General features: G+C 46.9%; 1 protein-coding gene across 1 annotated transcript; it reads right to left on the reverse strand.

Moving 5' to 3' along the window:
* Window positions 1-4,825: 4,825 nt before the first annotated feature.
* On the reverse strand, window positions 4,826-22,918 carry CXXC4 (CXXC finger protein 4; the record flags this gene model as incomplete). Its single annotated transcript, XM_080638046.1, has 2 exons — window positions 4,826-4,870; window positions 21,860-22,918. 2 exons carry the CDS (start codon window positions 22,916-22,918, stop codon window positions 4,826-4,828), a joined length of 1,104 nt encoding a protein of 367 aa, XP_080494172.1.
* Window positions 22,919-24,234: the final 1,316 nt, after the last annotated feature.

The following is a 24,234-nucleotide window of genomic DNA, read 5'->3' on the forward strand; positions in this document are numbered from 1 at the left end:
TAGGAACTCAGAGACCTCTTCCCGCTTCCAAATCGACCATCTCATGAAATGAGTGTATTTCCTCCCTGTGAATTCTATATTTAATCCAGAGAGATCACTCACTCTGCCTGAGCAACCTGGCAGCCCTTTTCCTTTTCTTCAAACAGACCTCAAGATTCACTCTCGGCACTGTCTAATGAGCAATCTATGTCTCCCAAGAACATATATCCTTATGGATTTCGATGACAGCAGACAGGATCAGTGGAAAATCCACTTCTATTCCTATCACTTTGTTGCTTTCTTTAAAAAACAAAAGGATGCACCGAGGCTCTCCCTGGAAAATCAGTTGGCATTGAAGGAATCTCACAGATTAAAGGACCTACCTCGGGTTTCAAACCCTTTCAGAATCCTGTTTTGGCACCTAAGAGCAGACATGCTGTTTATTAAAGGAATATTCGCAGAGGAATGACATTCCAAATTTCACCAAAATCAGATGACGTGCTGCTGGCACAGCCATGACCTATCTGCAGTTGACTTAATGTTGGCAAGTAGTATGGGGAAATAAAATGGCAAGAGGAAACCCTTTCTTTTGCTATGTATAGTTTGTAAGAGAGGCAAAGAGCAGAACACTGAACTGAGAAACAGTAAAACAAAACGGAAGATACTGTTGTCATTCTCTCACAAACTGTATCTGTAATCCCAAATACTCCAACAGCAACAGGATGATCTCATCTGAAGTCTGTTGTTTGTTGCAAGAGTTACAGGTGAGATTTCACCTTCGTATGCTTTTCCCTACAAAGCTAACTGTAAATTTATCACATCACCCTCACTAGTCCACTCTTCTTATACGACAGAGGTCTGTGTTAAAGGGTTGAAGCCTTTCCTGCAATCCATTGTGCTCCTGCTTCACTAAACCTTTTCATAGCCTCAAGATGTCAACATTCCTAGTCTTAAAAATGTGGTATTTTTTCTGCTATTTTCAAAAATCCAGAGTATGTTACCTTCAGGTATACAACTTACGGGGTTTGCATCGACTGCTAATTGAGAAGGAATTAGTTTTGTAGCTATTGTGCCATCACTTCATAAGCATTCATTCCCATACACAAGGCTGAGGTCAGCATTTGGAATTTCTCGCTCATTTCGAGGATTCTTTTTTAAAAGAGGTATTTTTTGTTTAAGATCCCACAAACAAAACCTGTTTATGGAAAAAGAGAGATGTTTTGAATACTAAAGTCCTTTATTCAACAACACAGAAATATCACAAAAACAACTTTACTGGGCAAATTGAATGTTTTTATACAGTTTTGTACATGCCCCATAAGTGATTATTTTTTCTTTTTTCATAAATACACTGTATTCCAAAACTGTTTTTTTCCATAATTGCACAAGCATACATACACCTTACACAAATATCTATTAGAAAATTTAATAGATAACTGCACAGTTCAGAAATAGGAGAACACTGTGAAAGGAGTACATTTCTGTGGCCCGTGTTTCTGAAAAACCCCTCCTGGTTCCCTGCAATCGTGAAAATGGAGTACGTTCTAACACAGGAGCTGTCTTTTATTCACTAAGAATACAGAAGAGCTCAGCGTGAAACTGCCAAATTTAATAAAAACAAAATCTGAAACATTTAGCTGTTACATGAGAACCCACTGTTTGATATCACTATGCATCTAACCATGATCAAAGACCCACTACTGCTTTTTGCTGAATGCATTCGACCCTGAATGGTATGTTCATTTAACTACTTTCTTTCTTCATTATTTGATTACAGATATGGCCCATTTGAAGACTTTATATCCTTTAACATTAATTGTAGGACTTGCATACCAGGGGTTCTGTACAAAAGGGAGTATCTTCCCTCATAGGGAGAGTCTGTTATTAATTGACAGAACGGGTACATGTGCCTTCCTTTCAGCCTTACCATTTTTCTTAAGTTTATCTGGGGTATGCCAAAAATGCTTCCATTAGGCTTAGTGCTCACACCTAGAAGATGGCAAAAGTATGCTCTGCTTTTTATTTGCCCCTCCCCCCCCCTTTTTTTTTTTTTGCATTGTAAGAATGAAAGACAGAAAAGACTATGAATTTTCACATGGAAAGTGGTATTGGACCTTGTGAAAAGCACAGGTTGGGTAATTAGAACTTGATAATAACCCATTTGACAAATACATGTGTAAACGGGGAGTGGCGGTAGGGTTGCAGTGGAGAGAGACAGGTCGGAAATGGGACTTCCTTCTTCAAACATCACTAATTAAAATGCTGTATGCGCACTACATCACATAAACACTGTTTCAGCAAAATCTAAAAATCTGAAGGTGCAAAGGAACAACATCCGAGATGAAGACCATATGGGTAAATCAAAGAGAAACCAACTCTTGTTCATTTTCAATAATTAACAGGTTTGCTTGGTTTGCTTGTTTGTCTTAACAATTTTGAATCGACATGTAAAACAGCACAATTACAATATACAGATCCATCAGTCCTTGAAAACAAAACAACAAAACAAAAAAGGAAACCACATCAAGACATGCAACATTAGGGCATTAGACAGTAAGTACATTTCTATGAGTATCTTTGTACACCTAATGTAGCGTGAACTTATTTTTGCCTCTGATTCTGTAAGAGCAATCACAGTTTTCCAAAAAGCAAGGCAAGCTTACCAGCCAGATGTGCAAATAAGGCTTCAGTGTGTAAATCAATCAGCGTTTTAGTAGAGAACACCTTACAGAGCTCAGATGGGTCTAGTGGTCAGTAACAGAGGCCCTAACCAAAAAGTTTCCAACACAAAAAGAATCCGTACATGGCTGCCATACTAACAGACATAAAGCTCATCGGAGGGGTATTGGGCGAGTATTCAACTGAGGATCTCTCAGAAACTGTAATAGGGGCACCATATGGAAGCATTTCAAGTGTAACATTCCAACTCTGAAGCCATGACATCTTATGATGTACAGACGTGGACACGTGCACTGATGTTGAGGACGCATGTGTAAGCCCAGCCCACCCCCACTCTACCAACTACCCGGGTCCCCCATGCTCTGCCCATCCCTGCTGACACACACGTGTGGCCTTAGGAGGTTTCTCCTCCTCTGTCCCTCAGTCTTTGCTTTCTGGGCCATTCCAAACAACCGCCAGTTCTGTGAGTGAGCTCCCCTGCTAAAGCCAGTATCTCCCCCACCTGCACAGGTCCCACACCGCAGCATTCCCAACCATCCCCTTTGTTTACCAAGTGACCGTCACCAGTGGCCAAAGGCTGATGTACTTAGTGAAAAAAGGATAAAGTGCTAAAACAACAGGAGATTTGAACATGCTGTGCATCATTATCTGGTTATTTCCATGCACAGCACCTTGTCTGTGAAACTATCGATAGTCCTGTCTTGTATAAAATGATAAATCAATCAAATACATGGCACAACAGCATTCGCTTACTTTGATGGGATGGCCTTCTCATTCACGAGTGCTATGACGAACCCAAGCAATAAAAAGTAATGATCAACTGATAATAAGTATCCCTAAGTTCAGTATCTTCCAATTTTTTCTGACATGCGAGTTTATACCCCTCCATGTGCTGCCTTTTTGAGGAGCAGACACTTCTTCTGCGCAGCTAGAGCAGGAAGAAGAACAGCAGAGCATTATTCTGGGGAACTAGGGGACCAGCTGTTCAGCAAAGCCAAGATCAGTGGACCAAGAAACACATGGGGAGAAGTGGTCCGTTTTATACATTTTTTTTCTTTTAAAGTTCATTTTTGTACTGCAAAAATATCCAGGCTCTCAAAAGAACACAAGTGCAAGTGAGACCCAAACCAGCCCAACTGTCAAAAACTCACTTAACTGCAATGAGCTTCACTTGGACCAGCAACATGGCATCCACTTTATAAAGTATTTACTCAATTGACTGAAAACCTTACATAAGAACGCAAAGGTGAAGGGTAATTAGGCCAAGTCATCACTTTTTCTAAGGTCTCGTACTCACTTTGCTTTGCATTCTAGAGCAATCTTTATATAGATGACTGACTTCACACATCGGCCCATGCTGGGCGTTCCACGCCAGAAGACAGCGAAAGCCGAGTCAGACACCAGGCAGCATTTTTGGAGAGATACCCCTCTGTAAAGCTCCTTTGGAAGCAATGCAAGTGCACAAACCACTACTCTAATACAGTGCTTTCAAATGTTATGTCTTCCCCTCTTACACCACCACGACAGAAGGTAATAGCTAGATGTGTCACCACCTTTTTATCTTGGGAAACTTGGCATCAAGTCTCTATGGAAGGATGCATGGTAAAACAGTGTTGCTGTTGTTGCTGCTGCTGCTAAACAACTAGCAAAATAATAGTTAAAGCTAGAATTTATTGCTCCGGATTTAACTCGCAGAACCACACCATTGTGTACAAACCATTAATCTCCATTGATGCTCAGACGTGATTGTCTCCTTGTGTCTAAACACACAAAATACAAGCGGCTATCTGTACAGTTTACAGTACCGAAACACATATATTTGAAAATGAAGTATAGATATGTTACTTTTCAAAGATACATGACTTTATAGCAGGGGTTTACCCAAACTTTTTTTTTCTTTTTTTTTACAGCCACTTTAAAAATAGACAACAACTTCACTAGAATAGCTAAGTTACACCAAAGAAAGAGTCGGTGGACTGAACGTGAAGAAGCTGGCCAATTCCCCAGGCTCCCAGATTTTTGACTTTTTGCTTTTGAGGAAACCCCTATACATAAATGAAAATAGTGTCTGAGTATATTCTTCAATGGTGGACTAAGCAGTTTCTTAAAACAAGACTTTAGCTTGCCATTCACTTCCGAATGCCTTGAAAATAAGATACACTACTGCTTAAAAGAACCATCGGAATGCTTCAGCGCTGGGAACAGGTGTTCTCTAAAAAAAAAGCAAGAAAACAAGTTAAGCTTTCTTTTGCGGCATTGGCATACTTGAGTTCTTCTAGTTGTTCTTTCCTTTACATTTTAGGCATACTTTCAGTTATCTAGGAACAGCACGATGCCTCGCATTGCTTGACAATTCATAGACACATCCTTTCCCCAAACACACCATTTTAGGATCACACGTGAGACATCGTATTCAGTATACAACACACCTAACGTGCTGTCCTCTCCTTAGTTAACCAAAGTAGTCATGGAAATGTAAATATTGCTAAAGAAAAGAATCCTGGAAAACAGACAGTGCTTTTAGAATAACCACACAGTTGTACAAGGGTTTTTGCCTGTGCCTTGGCATATTGGATATACAGTTATGTCTTGGTGGGTTTGCAGGTTAGGTACATGCTTTGGTAAGAATACTTCTTTTGACAGGGGAATAATGAAGGCATGGATCTGTCATTCAGATCACTTTATGCTGTGTCTACAGATGCCTTGGGAGCTGAGGATAATGTTTTCAAACCTCAGGCCGGTCGCACCATTCCACATTAAGGCTGCAATGCAGAATGCACTTAAGCACATCCTTGACTCCATTTCAGAGAAAGAAACATCCTAACTGTCTTGGGGGGTGCCAGGGGGGCTGTCCAGACTGCCTAAGTACTTTCTTCTGCACACATGCTGGACCTTGGCTTACATAGAAACAGTCTATTTGCAGAGTTGCTACCCCCTGCTTCTCTCCGCCTGCTGTTCCCTCTCAAACGATACCCACTTGCATTCAGGTGCCTCCACGCACATTTGAGTACAGGCAAGTTCCTTTCACAACTCTAAAGTACAACATACAAGAGACACTGAAGCGCTGAGCCTGCAAGGGCTATGTCACCCCTGTGAGGTACTTCTGGCCCTCAGTTTCCTTCAGAATCAGAAGACGCTGAAAGTGCTCTTGAAATCATCCACCCACATGTCTCTTCTGCAGAACTCATGACTAGGTTCTGACCAGGGAGGCAAGAGCGAGCCCTGAGATGAGTTTGTATCAGTCAGTCCCAGCTCACAAGTACTTTTTTTCACTGAGAACTGTCCACAGATAGTAGCATCACACCTGACGATATCCCCCTAAAAGCAAAACTCCGTGAATTTGCAAATAAATATTTGTGATGAAAGAGTCTTCACTGATTTTGCTGGTGTCACAGATAAATACCATGTCTCCCTTTGAAGGAATTCTTTCATTTTTGTTTCAGAGAGAACCTTTTAAATGTTTCCCTAGTTTTTAAATAAAAATCCAAGAAATCGTGGAGCCTACAGTGTGCATTGTACTCGATGTCAGAATATTTCTTTCTGAACTGCAGGAACTGCTCATTAGTATGGCAAGTATTTTTTGTTGAATAATTAGCCCATTTTGTGATAATCAGGCTCAAGCAGTACATGGCTCTTCTTTTTGTAAAAGACATATAAAAAGTGAGCTGTTATTGTTATGTCTATCACTCATACCCATGGAAATACCAGAGACAAAGATATTTCTGCTGTGCCACCAGAAGTTTGACCTGTGTGGTCAATTCAATACCCGCTTCCCCTCAACAAATGTTAAGCTTTAATAAATCATCCAAAACTTAACTTGCAAAGACAAAGAGCGAGCTTTGTTTCGAGGTTTGTTCAATATAACTGCCCTGACCAGTTTGAGTTTTCTATGTGTCAGTGGTCCAAAAGCAGGAATTGCTCATACCCATCTTTACCAGTCCCTGTTCTGCCCCATTACAGGTGTTTAGCATAAGCACAAGTAGTGACAAAGCACAGCAGCCCTCCTCCCCGGGTACACCGAGGAGAGCTAATGCAATTGCTAGACCATCCGCACCAGCCTGTGTGGGCTGTAAGATGGCTGCTGAGAGTGAGGTATACAGATTTATAATTTATAAGGAGGCTGAACTGCAGAAGAGGCTGGAGTTCGGAATGACAGGAAACAATCACACAGATAAATTGATCTCAAAAGAACAGCCAAACATGCAAACGTATTAAACTCAATAGATTGTCTTCGCCTGAAAACTAAACATAATACTCCGCTGTGGGTCCATCTGCCTAAACACAAAACCACAGCTAGACACAGAGATTTAAAGATGTAGTGACTGAGATGGCCTTTATTTATTTTCTTGCACCATCAGGTTGAGTCACGGTCAGACATTGTCATATCAGCTGGAAGTAAAGGTGCAATGTCTGATTAAAAGGTCATTCAGACCTTTAAATACACAGAATAACACTTCTGAAGGGCAAAGCTGTGGTTTAATATGTGTGCTTTTGAAAAGCTACCAGATAAGGAATTTTGCATCTGCGTACCAAGTTCTAATTAAAGATACACATTTACAATTAAATATCCATTGCGCTAACTCCCTATTTTTGGAATGAATTATTAATCCACACTTAAAAAAGAAAGCTTTTAAAATTGAGGAGGTGGATCGCATTAAATCTAAACCAATTTATGTGATGAAACCCATAGATTTTACCACTCCAAGGATCAAGGTTATTTCCAGACAGAAACAGACCCTTCAGCCCATTTAGTGGTTCAGCACACCAACATACAAGCTTAAGTGCAATGACCATCTACCGCCTGGCTGTATAAATCCGGGAGTCCCAGCTGGGGAATCAAATTCTTGGCAAGATTACAGCACATTTCTGGATCTCTGTGCTGCCAGCGGCAAATCGTTATCCTGAGTGACAGGAAAGACAGATTCCCCCGGAAGCCTGGGGAGGGGTGGCGAGGAGCAGAACCAGAGCTGATCAGTGTGGGTTTGCTGTAAAAGCCTTCACTGCTCGTGCCGATGCAAATGCTGACAAACGGCAGGCTCGCTCCCAGGAGGATGCTCAGAAACCCGCAGCCCTGGCTCCTCCGAGCGGGTAATGCCATAAAGTGTGGTGCTCAAGAGGATTTATCCCTGCGCAAACCCAGGATGAAATGACCTTCCATGCTTTCAAACTCCCTATTCTGTTCCCTTCTTGCCAGCTTTCACTGCAAAAGATGTAGCTCAAACATCTGAAATTTGAGATTTTAATTGTTGCCTTGAAATATCAGCTTCACACAGCGCACCGAGGGCACTACATTTTTGGAGGAGTAGGTAAAAAGGGCAACCTAAACCAACAGAATAGTTAAAAAACCCTTCAATTAAGTGGCAAAAGAAAAATGATACCTATTCATCTGTCCCGGTTGCCCCCCGCAGAAATGTAAAAGCAGACCCTTGCTAGATGTGTGTGTGTGCATGCACTGGCAGGTGCTGTAAATTCCTCACCAGATTCTCCAATTTGACAGCTGAGCTCTGTATCTTCACTGCAAAAGCATTCCTTGAAGAATGATGCTTCCCACATCCCCCTCCAGGTGACCGACAAACTGATGGAGTAAGGCAAGGGGTGACAGCCCCATCCCTTGGCAAGCTCATGCCTACAAAACCTACCAGAGATGCCTGCCTCCTTGACTCTCTGGGTCTTGCAGCTCACAGCCACCTTAAAGAGATCAGGAATCAGGAAAGTTGTCCGCTGCTGCTCAGGATGTCCCAAATTCACAGCTGCATAACCAAGACTCACTGTAAGTCATCTGTATTATTATTTTCTGCCAGGCTAGGGAATCAGATGTGTTGAGGTGAACCACATTCAGAAATAAAGTAGAATAATAAAACATATCCGAGCACTACATGATTATGATCTAATACTTTACTGATGTTAAAAGATGTTGCATTAAGTAAGAATCCTTTGATGTTTGATCCATGAGCAAAAACCCTGCCCTCATTGAATCAAACTCACATGATGGCTACAGCAAATTATTGTCTCTCCTTATTCCTCTTGAGGAGCCCTGGCTGAAATGATCCAGCTCAACAGAGGCCTTTCGGACAGTATGCGGCAGCTGAGGTACATTCAACACGATCCGGGCTACCTGACAGTCTTTATAGAGACCTGCACAACCACACAAACAGACAGTGGTGAAGGAACTTTGCCCTTAATGAAATCTTAAATTCACATGGCAAGGCAAATAAACCAGTGGATTTCCCAAAGCAGTGGGACTAGTGCTGGGCACACATGAAGAAATGACCTCAACAAGGTTTGCACAGAACCTCACACGAGCTTTTCACCCTGGAGGACAATCCCTTCTTGAAATACCTTCCAGAGGAGCAGTTTGGCACTTAGGCCAGTGGATGTATAGCATGAAATTTGTCCCGCTAAGTTACATACATGTCTATGAGTGTTTGCGTATCTCAATACACATGTACATATACAGTTCTATGATCAGAGACAGAGAAGTCTGGTGCTCCATGGTGGCCAAAAGGTTCAGCTGGAAAGTCACAGCCCCTACACAAAACGTAATTTGGATCAATCAGCAGCCCTGCACAGCAAACGCTGAGCACCACTGGCCACAAACCGGGGACTGTATGCTTTTCTCACATCTGTGCAAATGTGGGGTACACACTGAATCAGTCCCTCAAAACTTACACAACTGCCCACAAGAAAGCAAACTGTCCTTTCACATGTAGCAACCTTGTATTTCCAGCGCTGCAAGCTAATTTAGGTATCAGGTTGATCATGCTGGAAATGACATCAAACATACACACAGCATTACTCACACATAAACAGTACAGAATCTGGTGTGAATCCATGTGCTCCAAAACTCACTTTCCATACCCAGATTCCCTCTGGAAAGACCCTTCCCCAGCCAGCCACCAGGCTGCAGGGCACATTTGGAGGCACAGACCCAGCCTCGGGGCTGGCATGGGGCTGTGTGTCTCACTGACACACACCAGCACCCAGCAGAGCAATGCGATCTCCTGACACACAGAGCAACACCGTGTCCTGACCCTCTGGCAGGCACTGTCCCAGTGGCAAAGGCAGCCCACTGGCTGGCGGGTGGGTGCCTGCCGCCTCTCCTGTGCCAGCCTGCTCTGCCACTGGTGAATGTGGTCTGGACAGCATCTCCTCTCCTTACCTGCCTAAATACAGAGCTACCCTGACAGGAAAGCGGCCTTTGAAAGTATCTATGGCCTACTTTGTTCCACTCATAAATATACATTACCTACATCAATGACTTTGGGGAAAACCTCTAGATGCTCAGATTCAGTTCACACAAGAGTCTCCTTGAATGTTTTTCTTCAGGCAAGGAGGCGCAGGGGCAAGAAAAAGGTGTGAATTGCATCTCCTGGAAATGTGGGAGGAAGGAAAAGGCAGAGCCCAGCGGCCGGAAGGGTTTTCCCAGCCCTGGATGGACAACGAGAACCCCACCATGCCGACACGGAGGGGGCTGGCTATGGCTGCAGGGGGACGAGATGCTGCTCCTGTGCACGCCACAGCTTGGGCACACGTGCACGCTGGCTCTGCATGGGAACAGCTCACGCCTCAAACCCCTGGCATCCTTCCAGCCGGCCACAGGCCCATGGGAGGGACATGCCGGCTCTGGGTGAGGTGTGAAACAGTCCATGAAGCTGCTGCTTCCCACAGCTGCCAAAATCCCTGGCTGCCCACCAACGCTGCGCTCCTGCTCGCTGTACGTGTTATCAGGCAGTAACAGATGTCCTCTAATAACAAGCTTATTATTGGACTTAGCAGATAAAAAAGGACACGTATGCCAGGTCAGACGCTCGGTTGTGAGTTTGCTTCCATAGCCCACCTTAAAATAGCTCCCCCCACACCTGAGCGAGGGGCCTGTCTCCCCGCATAGCAAGGATGAGATTTAACATTTATTTTAAAAGTCAGCTTTATTTGCTCCGAGAGGACGTGCATCTGTGTGCTGGCAGTTATTTTTTCACTTGTGCTGCGTATCTCTGACCGTATTTGAGACAAACCAGATTTAGAACATACCAGATTAGGAAACTCATTTGACTTTCTCTGCCGCCAGCTCCAGCAAGTAAAAAGTAAACCTCTGCCACGGGACACTGCAAATTGAAACCAAAAAAATGTATTCCTAAGTCGGGGATGTGTTTCGAAAACCCAACTGCTCTCAAATAGCTCACTTAGAGGTAACCTCAGGGGGCTTCAGTGGGGATAGCTGAGGAATAAAGGATTTATGCCCACGGGCACAGAAACCTGCCAGTGTAGGGCCAGATCCTGCCACTTAGACTCGGCACCAGCAGCAGGCAGTAACTCCCCAACTAAATCAACAGGATTAGTCTGAGGAGTAATTTTCTTTTTTTTTCCTTTCTTTTTCTCCACAGGAGAAAGAATGAGCAAACGTGTCCCTCATTTACATTCAGTACACACCATAGTTTATTTTATACATTAATTTTTTTTTCACTTTATATATGAGATTAAACTTAGGGAATGGGTAAACAATTTCACTTTTCTGATCTGAAAAAATGCATAACACCACTGGGGAAAACAGATGGCAAATACAGATCAGAAATCATAAGGAATCCAGACTAATGCTGTCAAAGAGAAGCAGCTCAGTCCCAGGAAATGCTAGTAACGGAACCCCTCTCACCTACAGCTAAGAGCAGACATGCTAGCTTTCAGTGGAGCAGCTCACACACTCCACCACTGGCCTTGAAATCCCCAGGGGGCAGCTCCAGCCGCTAAGCATTGCTTGCACTGAGGCTGGCAGGCACAAGCATCACCCCAGGATGCAGGCAGAGCCCTGGAAAGGAACACATTTCCTCTCCCCTTTCTCTCTTGGGCTGGCAGTAATTGGCTGTGGTCGCCTTCCAGCACACTCCCTCCCTTGTGCCAGCACAGCTCTTTTGGCCAGCAAGATGAGGGATGGAGCCAAGTCTCCACCTCTGGTGTTCCACTTGCTCCCAAGAGGAGCAGCCGGCTTGGCCGCCGGCTTCCCCGTGCCTGGCATCCCGCACGTGGGGCTGGCAGCACTGGGCAAGCCAGGGTCGGGAACTCCTGCTGTCTGCTACCCTGCAGCCATGTTCCAGCTGGCCATGCTCCGGCCTCAAATGGGAGCTCCTAACAGCTTTCTGGCAAAGGCAGCAGGGAAGACATCAGAGGTTTGGGTTTTCAGGTTACGGGGTCTCTCATATCTCACTGCCAAAGGGGATTCACATTTCTTTCCTTATTCCTACATCCCTCTTGACTAGTTTGTGCAGTCCCTCTGGGTTTTTGGCTATCCCTGTACCTGAGGATGGAGCTGCTAAGCCTGTCAGAGTGCCTGTTGAGCTTATGTGGCTATTTTGCTTTCTTTTATTATTTATTATTTGCATTCCAGCAGGATCCGAAGGCCTCAGGCCGGGTGAGGGACTGTTTCTGTCGGTTCTGCTTGTCCGGCCTCTCAACCAGTAGGTCTGGCCTGTCTCCTGCTTTTTCAGGGATGGGGACAGGCATGTACTAGCTCTAACACAGTGTTACTTCAGAGCCAAGACTGATGCTAAGCAGGTCTGAAAATCTGTCACTCAGTGCTCCCATACTGACTATGGGAATCAGTATCAAACAGCCAAATGTTTTATCAGCATAAAGCAGAAACCTCTGTTACCGAGAAAACTTTTACAGAGCAATTCTTGGATGCAGGCTTGTTACCACCATGCAAAATGAAACCCAAGACCCTACAATGCGAAAGACACTAAAAATGGAACATTCACATCACCGCTTAGCTTCTGCTTTCACCTAGGACATGCCTGGTTACTTCTGCTGACACTCTTCTGTCAGATATTATCAACTAGAAGTGTGCCTGCCTTCTGCAATGGATGTACCACGTGCATACACCTCCCCCTCTCTCTCACACACACACACACTGCCATTCACCTTTTCCCTAATCAAATCTCTGTGAAGACCATCCATCAGTCCCTATCATTTATCCTTCACACACACACAAGCTCACAAAACAGAATTATTCTTGTTAACATTCATTCCATTAATGAGAAATCCCTGCTGGTTCGTCATCCAGTGGTACAAGTCTTTGCACTCGCAGGCTGACATCTCTATCATCATCCAAACTGCTGCTCTGGGGTACAATATTCTCTTACAGACTGGTCTCCCAGCAGAGGGGAGGCACGTTTCTCAGTACCAAACCTAAATTTAAATCTCTTTCCCCTAGAGCTGCTGGGGCTTCAGCATCTTTTTCTCCTGCACGGAACCTAAAACCGGCTATGATGCCTCATTGGTTAGCTAACTGCTTCTGTCCTTTGGGATTTTTCATACACTGTTGATAAAACAGCCAGTGAAAAATATATCCAGTAAATGCCTGGACTCCGCTTGTTTCTTTTTCTGCAAAATTTGGGGGGGGGGAGGGGATGAGGAGAATAGAATGGGTGAGAAAAGAATATATAAATTCACCCAAATGCAATACCTGGACCTGCACTGAGGGAGTATTTTCAGCCAATGCCCAAGACTAATTACAGGTGCCAGCTTGGCTGTATTCCTCAGAGCCTGAGAGCATCATGTATTGTCCCATTAGATGCAGGGAGAGGATCGGCAATGCAAACTCTTATACAGCAGGTCACCACGACTCCTGATTGGAGGGGGAAACATTAAAAGATTATTAATGGCTCTGAATCTCATTCATTCCTGGGTATGTCTTCTGAAATTTTCAAGGATGACAATTAAGACCCATCTCAGTGATTATTTTCATGACACTGTCACCTCTGCTGGACTTTGACCTCCAATTTACTTTACATCAGCTTCCAAGCAACCAGACAACTGTGATCAGTGCCTCCCAGAGCTCAGATGAATGGATGACTTAGAGAGAAGAGGTTTTACATCATTACTAAGCTTGTGCCATCGAGTCTGCACCCACCCACTCCCTGGTGGTTAGCTATTCAAACCCACGACCCTTCTAAATATATTTTCTCTTCTTTTGTTCACTCCAAAATCAAGAGCCTTTGTTTGACTGATGCTGCTCACTTTGAAGATCACATATTTAACAACATACACTCCTTGCCTCTCCTTCTCCATTCCTGACCTCTCTAACTGTACCACGACAATCACGCTCTGCCCTCCTTGTCCCTTCTACACAGATGGCTAAAGCTCTTCAGCCCTCTGCCAAGCCTGTAACTGCCAAGGTGACTGCACCACCTTTGCAATCCTCAGCTGTTAGGATGTGCAGAAGGATGGATGCTAATGAACCACAATTGTTTTGGGATATTTCTTTCATGGCAATGGAGCAAATTCTTTGTGTTAACATAGTGCAGACTGATGTGCTGTCAGTATGCTCCAGCCTCCCTAGAACAAGCAGTATACACCACTGAAGAAACCTCTACGTCCTCGTGCAACAAATCATTATTTTCAGCCACTCATTTTCAAGCATCCCCTCTCCCTTTCACATTTGTCAGCCTGTCTGTCTGTCTGCTTTTATCATTTCCTTAGGTCTTGAAGAACTTGTCTGGATCATGCAACTCCTCCTATACCACTTGCTCACCCCGATACCCACATTGTCTCCATAAATTCTAGTCAATTAAAAAAATTAATTGAAGCAACTGGATAACTTTATCAACAAGGGCACATGGAAAGCCTCTTCTGCTGTATGAAGTCTTGGCCTTCCCATGAAGAAGTGTTGGGAAGAAGTTTACCAATAAGGTCTTCAACTGCCTCACCTGAATTACTAATGGCAAATCTCCAGCTCATAGCAGCATTTCACGCTCTTTACACCGGGGAGATCTCACTGCCATCTTCAGCACTACCATTGTACGCAGACCACAGCAGTTTGGAACTGAAAGGAATACTGCCCTGAGAGAGGAGAGGTGCAACGTTTTAAAATGCCTAACACTTCAGAGACTGAGATAAAGGAAAATACTGAGTAGAACACGGGAAAGAATAAAATCCTATGGTGAGTAAGGGAAAGGCATTTGATGGGTTTGCTGCCCACCAAGAATGCAGTATCCAACATGACCCTTTATTCCTTTTATGTTCTCATATCTCATTTGACACTGGAGTGTCTGGTTAAATAGAAAGGAATAGAGAAACTCTGGAAAACTGCAGAGAAAACAGGCTTCGTGCATACCTGGCTCTGGATTTTTATGGTGTTAATTAAGAGGATGCCTAGGAGTTCCGGGGAGGAGAAAATATTTCCCATAATGTCTGAGAGTAGAAGTTAACAAGCCTGCCGGGATCTTTTTAGCCCCTGCAGAGCTAAGGCTTCAACATTATTAAATGGCTGTCACATCCAAAGTATGGTGCAGCATAACTCAGTACACAACAGAAAGCGCAGGATGCTGAAATGGGGGATGACTTTAGATTACACTGCAGAGCAATTCAATTTCAGGACAGGTGTTTGCATGTGACTGAACAAGATAAGGCTGTGCAAAAACAATAAAGGTGCCCAAAAGAAGGGAGAAGACAGACACAGCAGGCTGGGCTCCCAAACAGCAAAAAAAGTGCCAAATGAAACCACATGCTTCAAGACGCTGTGGTTCAGTACAATCACTCGAAGCAGATGAGCTATCAAAAACTACAGACACTACAGAAGCAGAGAAGCACTTCCTTCAGATGGTAGTACTCCTCAGAAGACATGGCATCTGCTGGCACATAATTTCTTTAGCACATAATCAAGTGACTCAAGAATTGTAGCAACCGAGGCCAAGTCCCAAGGACTTTCTTACGGTGACATCCGTTACTTTCTTATTGCTCCTAGCTCACTTGGGTACATGTGAAAAGCTTATCTTAAAGCCTTTCCCTACACAATCAGCAGCTGCTTCCCACTGCAACCAGCAATCGAAAGGATTACGCTGTATTTGATGAGACTTTAAGGTGTACATTCTAGGTTTGCCTGCTTAGAAATATTTCACCAAGCCTAACCCTTAAAATACATGCATGTTAAGCCAGTTTTCTTTCTACAGATAAGTTTTTTTAGGGTATTCAGAAAGGATCTGTTCTTAAGTCATTGCTATGCATCAAACGCATGACACGGTGTACAGAAATTAGTATCTACCTTTTGTTTAACTCCCTTAGAGCACATTTCTTTTAAAACCAAAAACACAGTAACCAAGATGTTGCTCTTCAAACAGGACTGCTTTCTGACATCTTAATTCATTCTCCAAGTGAGCAAGGTCTTCCCTGACTTCAGTGAAGGTGTTATGTGTCCACCTAGCAAACGGAACTGCATGGGAAGTGGCCAAAAACCCCAGTAATATGAATATACATAATCAGGCAGACAAAAAATTGATACAGCTACTTACTGTTACCCACCCCAAATTAGCAGTACATAAAATGATACTGACAACTCTACTAGCTTAACTGAGTTTCCCTATATGAATGAGGCATGATGTGTAAGTCCACAACATTTTGTATGAACACAGAATTGGTAAGATCTTCCAGAAGTCCTGTAGCTGGCAGAGGAGTCCAAGTCATAATGGTTCTATGCACCTCTAAGTGAAATACATAGTCCAAAGTGACTTACACAATTAAGGGCGGGGGGGGAAGGAAACAAGTACTTATTATGGTAATTACTGCTCTAGGAAGAAAACCTGGCTTCATTCATCATCTTTCTCATGACACAGGCAACTTGTCCAGCCTAAACAATAACAGAGATTTCATTATGTCAGCTTATAAAAGTAGACTAAAGGGTCATGACACTGAAATATAAAGTCTGGAGTAGAACCCCGACACCCCAACTGCATAACCTATACAAGTACTTAGAAAAACGAGCAAAGAAATACTCAGTGCAATCAAAATGCAGAATCACCACAACCAGTTAACCTCTCTTACCATACGGACAATTTCACTGCAAACAATCATAATTCAATGATTTAAAGCAAGAGATTTCCAATCACAGGATCATAGAATAGTTAGGGTTGGAAAGGACCTTAAGATCATCTCGTTCCAACCCCCCTGCCATGGGCAGGCACACCTCACGCTAAACCATGCCACCCAAGGCTCTGTCCAAGCTGGCCTTGAACACCACCAGGGACGGAGCATTCACAACTTCCCTGGGCAACCCATTCCAGTGCCTCACCACTCCAATACAAGTAGAAAGCAGTGTTTGTATGAAAGAGGCTGTGAAGCCCTTGAATGGCCTTAAACTTTGCTGTGTCCCTTGAAATTCTGTTCAGTTCAGTACCAAATCCCACCACTAAGAGGTTTCCTTAGGCAGGAGAAACTTCATTTTTGCCCACATTTAACAAACTACACTATATCAAACAGCAGTTTATATAATGTGTATAGCAAATTGAATGCTAATGTCATGGGATTTGAGCACTTTCCTTGTTTTATAAGTATCACAACCAGGAAAGGGAAACAACAGCATATGAAACAGTAAACCAGATGACATCCAACTCCATCTCTGAGGCTATCCCTTGAGTTCCATAATTTGGCAGAACTCTTCAGTAAGGAGACCAAAGGCCGAACTCCTCTAGGTTCTTAACATCTTCCTCAACCCCATGTCTCCCACCAAATGCAATGCATTCCTGCCTTGCAAGATGTGATCCTAACACAGAAGGTCAAATAGATTCAACGAGACTTCCAAGTGGCAGAAATCAGGCACCAGAGAGCAAAAATGCCTGCAGCTGCTCGGGACACTGCTGAAGGTGGCAGTAGGGGGCCTTGTGCTGTCCCCAAGAACTTCCAGAGGAAAGGAAGGTTCATCACCTTTCACAAGGAAAATTCATCACCGATCGTATGTGTATCCCAGACACATGAAATCTGGATGAAGGTGACAAAAACCATTGCAAAACACTCAACAAAGGTCAAACCTCACCCTGCCTTTTGACTTCCCCGCTCCCTGTCAACACCACGACCGTATTGGAAGCCCCGATTGAGAGTACCGCAGTCACCTGGTGAGGGCTCTGGTGTGGTGCCAGCAGCCAGTTCCAGCACCAGGCACCCTCCCTGCAGGTTCAGGCCTGGGAACAGATAGACAAGAGCATCCTTGCAGGGCACAACAGGCACACACATGGAGGATAGAGGAAAAAAAAAAGCCGGCATTCAAGGCTGATGAGGGCTTTACAGTCGATAGCCAACGTGAATGGCGCTCAGGACAGACTGCAGTTCTTACTGCAGCCTGTAAACTCCCCGGTACAAGGACTGCTTTTTTGCTCGCTTGCATGGTGTTTTAACACGTGGAGGCTTAGCGAGATGGAGGGCTACGAGGCAGTGGCAGGGAGGAGAGAAACACTGCCATACAGCAACACTGCAGTGAAGAACAGCCACACAGGCTACAGGGTGGTCTTTCTTTCCACCTTCCAGCCAGCCACTTGGATCGCATTAGCTGCCTGCTCCTTATCAAGCTCTTCAGTTCCCCCTCATGTTACTCAATTCCATCATGCCGTCGCTTAACTTATGCATGTAATTTAAAGTTGGATAGACAGCAGGGAAATTGCTTCCTCTGAGGCCCCTACTAATTGACCCCTATCCACAGAGCTCAGCAGTCTTCCCTTAACAGCACTCACATGCGCTACCACAACACGAAGTGCAAGTTCGGAGGTTGCCAGCGCAGCCTCTCTCCCCCGTGGCAATGCCATATGGTGTTAAGATTTTCAGGATCAGCTGCCACTCCTGCTGGAATCAATCATCACAACCCTATCCCCAGCAAAGTCCATCTCAGACTCTCACTGGCTTGAAATGAGGTGAGATGCCTCGGACTTGGATGCTGGCATTTATTATTTCAGGTTGGTATGCAAACGTTAATAGCGCACATAGCAATTAGTGGGGCTGTTACAAACAAAGCAAGCGGCACTGGCTATGGTGACAACATGCACAAACAGCAGAGAGTTCACATTTGGGCTGAACCCATCAGACCCTGCCAATGCAAGTCAGCCACTCTGCCTGACTTCGCTGCCACACTAACGAAAATGAGGAGAGGGGCAACTGAGATTCATACACTGAATCAGGATGGTTTTCTTCAAAGGAAGGGGGACATAAAGTAACATCAGGCTCCTAATCTTCATAACTTGCAGCAGAAGTTGCAGACATGTATACCAATCAGAGGAGAATAAGTATTCTCTATGGGTAAATAAAGATTATGTCTCTTTAAACCGGCTGTAAATCTGAATGAACACAGAATATACATACACAAGTAGGCAGCGTGCAATGTGACGTCAATCTTATTTTTATAGATTTATTATTACTGTACATAAAATTTCCTAGTAATAACATTCTATGAAAAATACTAGAGCATAGGGACACTTTTTAATGTGAAAATGGTACAGCAAAAATAGAGAAAAAAATAATTCAAGTGCTCAAAAAAAAAAATGCTGGGAGGGAAGCATTCCATTAAAAATGCAAGGGTCAGGGCCTGAAAAGCATTCACGTGAATCTTTCTTTGATTCCATGTATTAACCTTGAGAGTTATATCCTACACCTTCATTGCACCAGTAGAAGAAGAGATTTAAAGGAAAAAGAGAGAAATGGTTTCCGTGGGATCAGCCAGCTTACTGTTTACTGGTATCATTCTCATTCTTCGTTTATTTCAGTTTTAAGCACAGTTCCGCCCCCCTGCCTTGAATCATCCCCACAACTTGCTGCCACTGTTGAGCCTGATTCACAAATCTCCCGAGTACACAACGGAATGTGAGCCCTGGGACCATGCCTGCGGGGGTGACCGTGGATTACCCACATGGAGCTGCTGCCCCTCCAGAAGCAGAGGCCAAAGCAAGCTGCGCTCACTGCCAAGCTCTCAGGTAGGCCCTGCCACTCTCCAACACCCTTCCAGTTGGTGGCCTCGCAGCCAGCCACCGCAGCTGCACACGTGCTTCAGGCAGCCCTGCTGTCACTCTTCATTAGTTAATTTAAATAAAAGGAAGAGGAGAGAAGATACAAGGAAAACTACCACATAAGAAAGTTACTCTGCCTCTCCTACTGACGAACCACGTTTCTACATAGAAATTAAGCACATCCTGTGACAGAACCTTGTGATGGAACACAACCTGCAGAGAAGCAATGCCTTACTGACACCTCCACAGCTGGAATGATAAACCTGTTTCCTTCCACTCCCAGTACAGCAGCAGAGGAGTTTTTGTGTTTATGTATCCGTCAGAGCACAAAGAGGAGAGAGTGAGTGGGAGAGAAAGAGTGAAGAAAAGAAGTGAAGGCAGGTGGTTATGAGAGTACACAAGTGGCTAATTAAACCATGGGTTTTACTAGTCACAGTGGTTAAACAGTTTTAACAGGCGGCATTCTCATAACACGCCTGAGCAGTTTTTAAGGCTGTCGAAAACCTCTGTCAGGAGCGAGGAAGTTCTGGAAATGTGCTCAGAGATGCACACAAACCCATAGGAAGATCTGATAACGCACAAATTCGTTTCTTCCAGAGATAGCTCACTCTTTGCACAAATCGATAAGCCATCAGAACCCATCATTTATCACAAACGTTAAATCCCAGCGGTGCTCTGGTCTGCAAGCCCAATGAGGGACCTGGCGTACAAAGGCACCCCTGCTGGGGGGCGGTGTGGGAGGGATTCTCTACATCTCTTGTTGGGGGGAGTCTCTTTTGGGCTGTACTCCCTATAATCCATCATTAACAGACCGGGGCACAAAGTGTCTTCTTTGCAAACTTGATACAAAGCCCACAAAGGCATATAATTGAGAAAAACAAGGGCTGAAAACCCAATCCTAGTTTCTAGCACCTGCGAGTCCATCCTGGTTTCTGCATAGGTGATGGTGGGTCACCACAGGCTCACAAGAAAGAGCTAGGAGGATGGTTAGCTACAAACAGAACTTTCAGCAAGGACAGTTCACTCTTGTGACGAGGAATTCATTGGTTGGTTTGATGGGGCTCGTCAGGAAAGAGTTAACGGCATCAGCCAAATGTCAGTTAAACCCCACAATGTTGCTTTGGTCCCATGGCAGTATTGCTCCAAACGCCGTTATTCCATTTATTTAATGCTGATCAAATTAATGGGCTCCTGGTGCTGCTTTTTCCCTGGAATCCCTTACCCCACTTCCTTCTTCTTCTTGAAGAGAACTCCTACAAGCAGTGAGTAAGGGAATAACAGCCCTGCTCACGCTCACACACACACAGAGGGAAGTTGCAATTTCTCACTTAGTTGCTAATTTCTGTGACTACAAACCTCGATGTCACCCAGCATACACTGCTCCTTTGCACAAAATCCATCATCCCCGACACCTTCAGACGCATCTGATATGTGCGTCTTACCAGCAACACTATAATTTTAATAATGATAAGGGATTAAGGATGATTACTAGTCTTTCCCCTTGCTTGTTTCCTTCACCAAATGGTATCAGCCCATTGCCGTTTTGTGTATTTGGCTTCCCATTGTCTGTTGTACCCACTACATGAACTGGAATGTCTGTGCGATGGGAGCCGCCTGTCTCTCCTACATCCAGTGAACCTGAAACCTGTCCTTACAGCTTTGAGAAACACAATACGTTGCCAGTGCCAAGGACATGTTGTCAAAATAACCGCATGTACAAATCAGTTTGGTCATCCCTGTCCTAATTTTCCAATGTGTTTTATACACCGTGAGTGGGTTATTTCGTAAAAGACACTGCCAAAGGGATTAACGTGGGCACATTTCACCGACCACCAGGCTCTAGGGCCAGCTGTCTGTCTCGGACAAACTGCTACCAGCCAACCTGGAGATGAACTCGCCATTGCTTTTCCCTAAACTTCCGACGGCGTTCAGCTGAAACTTTCCCACCTCCCTGTCCCCACAGACCGCCACGAGCCGCCATTAAAAAATGAGAATGAAGAAGAAAATTAGAAGGAACCAGAGAGAACCAGCAGTCTTATGGGAACAGCACGGCAGGTACACCAGGCGAGCGGCGTTTCGTCACGGCCACGGGCTGGCGGGGAGGGGCTGGCGCCCCACGGCCGCCCCCCGGCTCCGCAGGGCCGGGTCGCCCTCGGGGGCGGCTCTCGGTCCCTCCTCGGCGGGGCCGGCTGCCGGGGGGCGCCGCGCTCGGCGGGGCGCCACGGGGGGCGGTGTTTCTCTTCCCTGCGGGGCGGAGAAGGGGCGGGCGGGCGGGCGGCGGGGCAGCGCCGCGGGGGGCCGCGCCCGCGGCGGGGGCACCCTCAGAGCCTGAAGGAGGCCTCGGAAAAGGGATGCTGCATCTTGAAGCTAGACAAGAAGCACTGGAGGGGCGGGGGAAGGGGGTTGAGGAGGGACGGCGGGAGGCTGGGGAAAAAGAAATCATCTCCTCTGACCTCTAGCGAAGTGCCCGGTTTTTTCTTAAGCTCTTCACATTTCCTAAATTTGCAGATCTGGTGTCCCGTTTTGCGGTTCCTGCAACTGCTGCAGACTCCACAGTTGATGAGCCGCTTGCAGGGCACGCACACCCCGCAGCGTTTCCGCTTCTTCTTGGCGGGGTTGCCCGCCCCGGCCCCGCTGCCGCCGCCGCTGGCCCCCCCGCCGCCGCCGCCACCGCCGCTGCCTCCGCCGCCCCCCGCGCCGGCGGCGGCGCCCAGGGCGGAGGCGGGCGAGGCCGAGGCGTGGCTCTGCGGGCAGTCCGCCAGGTTGGCGATCTGGAAGGCGCTGTCTGTGACGGCGGCCGAGGCCGCGGCGGGGGAGTGCAGGGCCGTCATGACGATGACCCCGGGGGGCAGGGAGAGCCCACCCAGCGCCGGGATGGCCGAGAAGGTGCCGACGCGCTCGGGGAGGTTCATGATCTCGGCTTCGGCGGCGCCGCACTTGAGCTTGTTCATGCACTCGCCGGCCAGCGGCCGGCAGTGCTCGGGGGAGAGGGTGGACAGGAAGTTGCCGTTGGCCATGGGCAGGGCGGGCTGCTCGGCCGGCGGGCAGCCGGGCTTGCCCAGCCGCTGCGAGTCGCTCCGGTGGTGCATGCCGCCCCTGCCGGCGTGCAGCGAGGAGGCGGCGGCGGCGGCCGCGGAGGCGGAGGCGGCGGCGGCAGAGGAGGGCTTCCTCGCGCCGCCCGCCGCGCCGCCGCCGCCGCCGCCGCTGCCCCAGAGCATGGCGGTGGCGGCGGCGGCCGTGGCGGTGTCGCAGTTCCAGGGGGACATGCCGATGCGGGCGGCGGCGGCGGCGGCGGCGCTGGGGAAGATGGGGGTGGTGATGCGGGCGATCTTGGCCGCCTGCGGGAAGGCGCCGCCGTTGGTCTTGTAGAAGGTGGCGAAGGAGCGGTACCTCTCCATCTCCGAGTTGTAATCCACAAGGCTGTTGAGGGCCCCCTCGGGCAGGTGGCTGTCCTTGGGCAGCCCCGGCGCCTCGGGGTTGGGGCCGCTCTCCACGCACACGTTGGTGTTCATGGTGGCCGGGGAGGGCGGCGGGGAGGGACGGGGCTGGAGGGTGGGGGGCCGGGAGGAGAGGGACGGGGCGAGGGGTGTTGGGGAGGCTGTCGCTTAATCTTCCTCCTGCTCCTCCTGCTCCGGGCGCATTCCCGCCGTCGGTGCCTGGCCGGGCAGCCGCTCCTCCTGCATCCTCACGGGAGCTGCCGCAGCTGAAACACAGAAAGTCATTTCCGAGGGGGTGCGCGCGCGCGGGGGGCGATAACGGCCACCCCGGGAGAAGGGGGGGGGGCACGGACACACTCGGCACGCCACGACGCGACACGGGGCGGCGGGGGGTGGGTGCCGCGGAGGGGACGGGGATGGGACACGGAGACCGGGAGCTGCCCACCTACCATCTCCACCGGGGGGGGGGGGTGTGAGAAGGGAGGGAAAGGGAAGGAAAGGATAAATAAAAGGAATTACAGAAATAAAGAGGAAAAGGAGGGGGGTAGGGGGGAACCGCCAGCTGCCACCGTGTCCTTCTGCGCCCGGCGGCCGTGAGCTGCCTGCCGGCACCGCCGTTCGCTGCTCGCGGGGGGGAGGGGGAAGGTTAAAACCCGAAATAATAATAATAGTAATAAAATAAAATACTTAAGGCGGCAATTTCACAGCCTGTGATCCCGGCGCCCGCAGCTGTGCTGAAGGCGGAGTGCTCATCCCCATCCCAGCCTCCGGGGAGGGTTCCCCCGCCCCGGGGGGGCAGCCCGGGGGCACGGCGCTGTACCTGCCTCCCGGCCCTCTCGGGGTAAGGCAATTTTCCGATTCGGGGCCAGGAAAGTTTAGGAGGGGGCAGAGAGACAGTGCTGGTTTTACACACACACCCCCCCCCGGGAGGTGAAGGGTGGTATTTTAGTTAATGGCAATGAGAAAGAGACATTATAGCAGGTTGCGTGAACTAAAGCAAAACATAAACATAACTTAAAAAGCCCTCAGTTTGTGGACACTGCCTCTTTGTTTTCCAGATGCTCTACCTGAATAGTTTATAGATATTTCCAGCATCTTTTCTGATGCGGGGCTACAGATCAGAAATGTTCACTTGGGAGGCACTCGTGGGGCTGCGTCTAGTTTCCAGACTCCGGTATGTTTAGTTCAAAACGGTTATCAATTACGGTAATTACGATCATAATTAGATTAATGAACCGTTGGCAGCCCGACCTACCGAGTGCAAAAACTTCGCCTTCCCCCGACGTCGTGCACTAAAAGCGGGCTTTATGTAAACAAATCCAGATGAGGGGAGCGTCAACCTACAGAGGAAATCTCGCCCTCGGCTGCATTAGGGGCCGGCGGGCGTCTTC

This window comes from Psittacula echo (genome assembly GCF_963264785.1).
Source record: "Psittacula echo genome assembly, chromosome: 1".
Classification (NCBI taxonomy): domain Eukaryota; kingdom Metazoa; phylum Chordata; class Aves; order Psittaciformes; family Psittacidae; genus Psittacula; species Psittacula echo.